This window comes from Salvelinus sp. IW2-2015, unplaced genomic scaffold (genome assembly GCF_002910315.2).
Source record: "Salvelinus sp. IW2-2015 unplaced genomic scaffold, ASM291031v2 Un_scaffold2379, whole genome shotgun sequence".
In the NCBI taxonomy this organism is placed as follows: Eukaryota; Metazoa; Chordata; class Actinopteri; order Salmoniformes; family Salmonidae; genus Salvelinus; species Salvelinus sp. IW2-2015.
In genome coordinates this window covers 58,598-61,320 of record NW_019943703.1, presented here as the reverse complement: position 1 = coordinate 61,320, position 2,723 = coordinate 58,598, and the positions used below count along the sequence as shown (strand labels likewise).

The following is a 2,723-nucleotide window of genomic DNA, read 5'->3' as shown; positions in this document are numbered from 1 at the left end:
CATCCTCTCTTCTCCACCATGCTCTCCTCTACCATCCTCTCTTCCCCACCATCCTTTCCTCTCCCATCCTCTCTTCCCCATCATCCTCTCCTCCTCTCCCATCCTCTCCTCCTCTCCCATCCTCTCTTCCCCACCATCCTTTCCTCTCCCATGATTGTTTCCAGATTTCTGCTCCCAGAGTTCCTTGGAAGGGAAACATGGGAAAGAGAGACAATGCCACCTGGAGAGTGTGGAGGAGGATGAGACACTCAGAGGAGTGTGATTATACACATGCAAGCACAAACACCCCCACAAACATACACGTGCACACGCACGTGCATGCACGCACACACACAAACACACAGTCCTACCATCATCCAGGTAGTGTGTGAGGTTGTGCAGGGCGATCCTCTCCATACATCTCTCCTGCTGTCTTTTGACCACACAGTCTGAGTTCTCAGAATACATGGAGCAAACCTGGAACTCACACACACACACAAGGATGCACACGCACACACACCGAGTAAATTCAAATTGACTTGAACTGTGTAGCTGTTGTTAATGTCATCTGTCTATTTATGAAAACAGTTTGCAAATTGCCTAGCAGGGAACCAGCCAGCCAACTAGTCAGCCAGCCAGTCAACCAATTAGTCAGCAAACCAGCCAGCCAGCCAAACAGTCAGCCAGTCAGTCAGTCAGCCAACAGCCAACCAGTCAGTCAGCCTTCCAGTCAGCCAGCAACCAGTCAGCCAGCCGGTCAGCTAGCCAGTCAGCCAACCAGTCAGCCAACCAGTCAGCCAGCCATTTCATCAGCCAACTAGTCAGCCAACCAGGCAGTCAGTCAGTCATCCAGCCAGCCAGCCAATCAGCCAGCCAGCCAATCAGCCAGCCTGCTAACCAGTCAGCCAGCCAACCAGTCAGACAGTCAGTCAACCAACCAGTCAGTCAAACAGTCAGCCAGCCAGTTAATCAGTCAGTCAGCCAGCCAGTTAATCAGTCAGTCAGACAGCCAGTTAATCAGCCATCCAGTCAGCCAGCCAGTTAGCCAGCCAGCCAATTAATCAGCCAACCAGTCAGCCAGCCAGTCAGTCAGACAGTTTTTCAGCCAGTTAATCAGTCAGCCAGCCAGTCAATCAGGCTGCCAGTTAATCAGCTAGCCGGTCAGGCAGCCAGCCAACCAGTCAGCCTTCCAGTCAGCCAACCTGTCAGTCTTCCAGTCAGTCAGCCAACCAGTCAGCCAGGCAGCCAGCCAGCCAACTAGCCAAACAGTCAGTCAGCCAAACAGTCAGTCAGCCAGCCAACCAGTCAGCCAGTCGGCCAACCAGCCAGCCAGAGTGAGCCAGCCAGCTAATCAGCCAGCCAGCCATCCAGTCAGCCAACCAGTCAGCCAGCCAAGCCAGCTAATCAGACAACCAGTCAGCCATCCAACCAGTCAGCCAGCCATCCAGTCAGCCAACCAGCCAGTAATCAGACAGCCAGTTAATCAGCCAACCAGACAGCCAGCCAACCAGCCATCCATCCAGCCATCCAGTCAGCCACCAGCCAGCCAGCCAGCCAGTTAATCAGCAGCCAGTTATCAGCCAACCAGACAGCCAGCCAACCAGCCATCCAACCAGCCACCAGTCAGCCAGCCAAACAGCCAGCCAGTTAATTAGCCAGCCAGACAGCCAGCCAACCAGTCATTCAGTCAGCCAGACAGTCAATCAACCAGACAGTTAGTCAGTCAGCCAACCAGCCAGCCAGTTAATTCAGCCAGCCAGACAGACAGCCAACCAGTCAGCCAGTCAGTAGCCAGTCAATTCCACCAGACAGTCAGTTAGTCAGCCAGCCAGCCAGCTAGTAATCAGCTAGTCACGCAGTCAGCCAGCCAGCCAGCGTTAATCAGCCAGCCAGCCAGTTAATCACCAGTCATCCTGCCAGTTAATCATCCAGCCAGTCAATCAGCCAGCCAGTCAATCAGCCAGCAAGTCAACCAGCCAGTTAATCAGCCAGCCAATAAGTCAATCAGCAGCCAGCCAAACAGTCAGCCCAGTCAATCAGCCAGCCAGTCAACCAGCCAGCCAGTCAATCAGCCAGCCAGTCAGCCAACCAGTCAGCCAGCTAGCCAGTAATCAGCCAGCAGTTAATCAGCCAGCCAGCCAGTCAGTCAATCAGCCAGTCAGGCTTTCCCAGAAACAATAATGTGGCAGAATAGTAATAGTGGTGCTGATCATTCATGTTCTCCTGAGAATCTCTCAGCCGGCACCCCTACTGTATTATCAGCCTCCTACTGTATTATCAGCCCCCTACTGTATTATCAGCCCCCTACGTTTATCCGCCCCCTACTGTATATCAGCCCCCTACTGTATTATCAGCCCCCTATGTATTATCAGCCTCTACTGTATTATCAGCCCTCTACTGTATTATCAGCCCCTACTGTATTATCAGCCCTCTACTGTATTATCAGCCCCTCTACTGTATTATCAGCCCCCTACTGTATTATCAGCCCCCACTGTATTATCAGCCCTCTACTGTATTATAACCTCATTATCACCCTGCTGTATTATCAGACCCTCTGCTGTATTATCAGACCTCTGCTGTATTATCAGACTCTACTGATTATCTAGCTCCCACTGATTATCAGCCCCCTACTGTATTATCAGCCTCGTCTACTGTATTATCAAGTACCCTCTACTGTAGTTATCAGCCCTCTACTGTACATTATCAGCCCCTCTACTGTATTATCAGCCCTCTACTGATATCAG

At 51.9% G+C, this 2,723-nt stretch overlaps 1 protein-coding gene across 1 annotated transcript in view; it reads right to left on the bottom strand.

Annotated features, from left to right (window-relative positions):
• LOC112073814 (pituitary adenylate cyclase-activating polypeptide type I receptor-like) overlaps nucleotides 1-2,723 on the bottom strand; it is a 78,841-nt gene that overhangs the window by 43,767 nt on the left and 32,351 nt on the right. Inside the window, exon 4 of the mRNA XM_024141052.2 lies at nucleotides 351-456. Within this exon, the coding sequence (XP_023996820.2) occupies nucleotides 351-456 (106 nt within the window). The remainder of the gene's footprint in view (nucleotides 1-350; nucleotides 457-2,723) is intronic.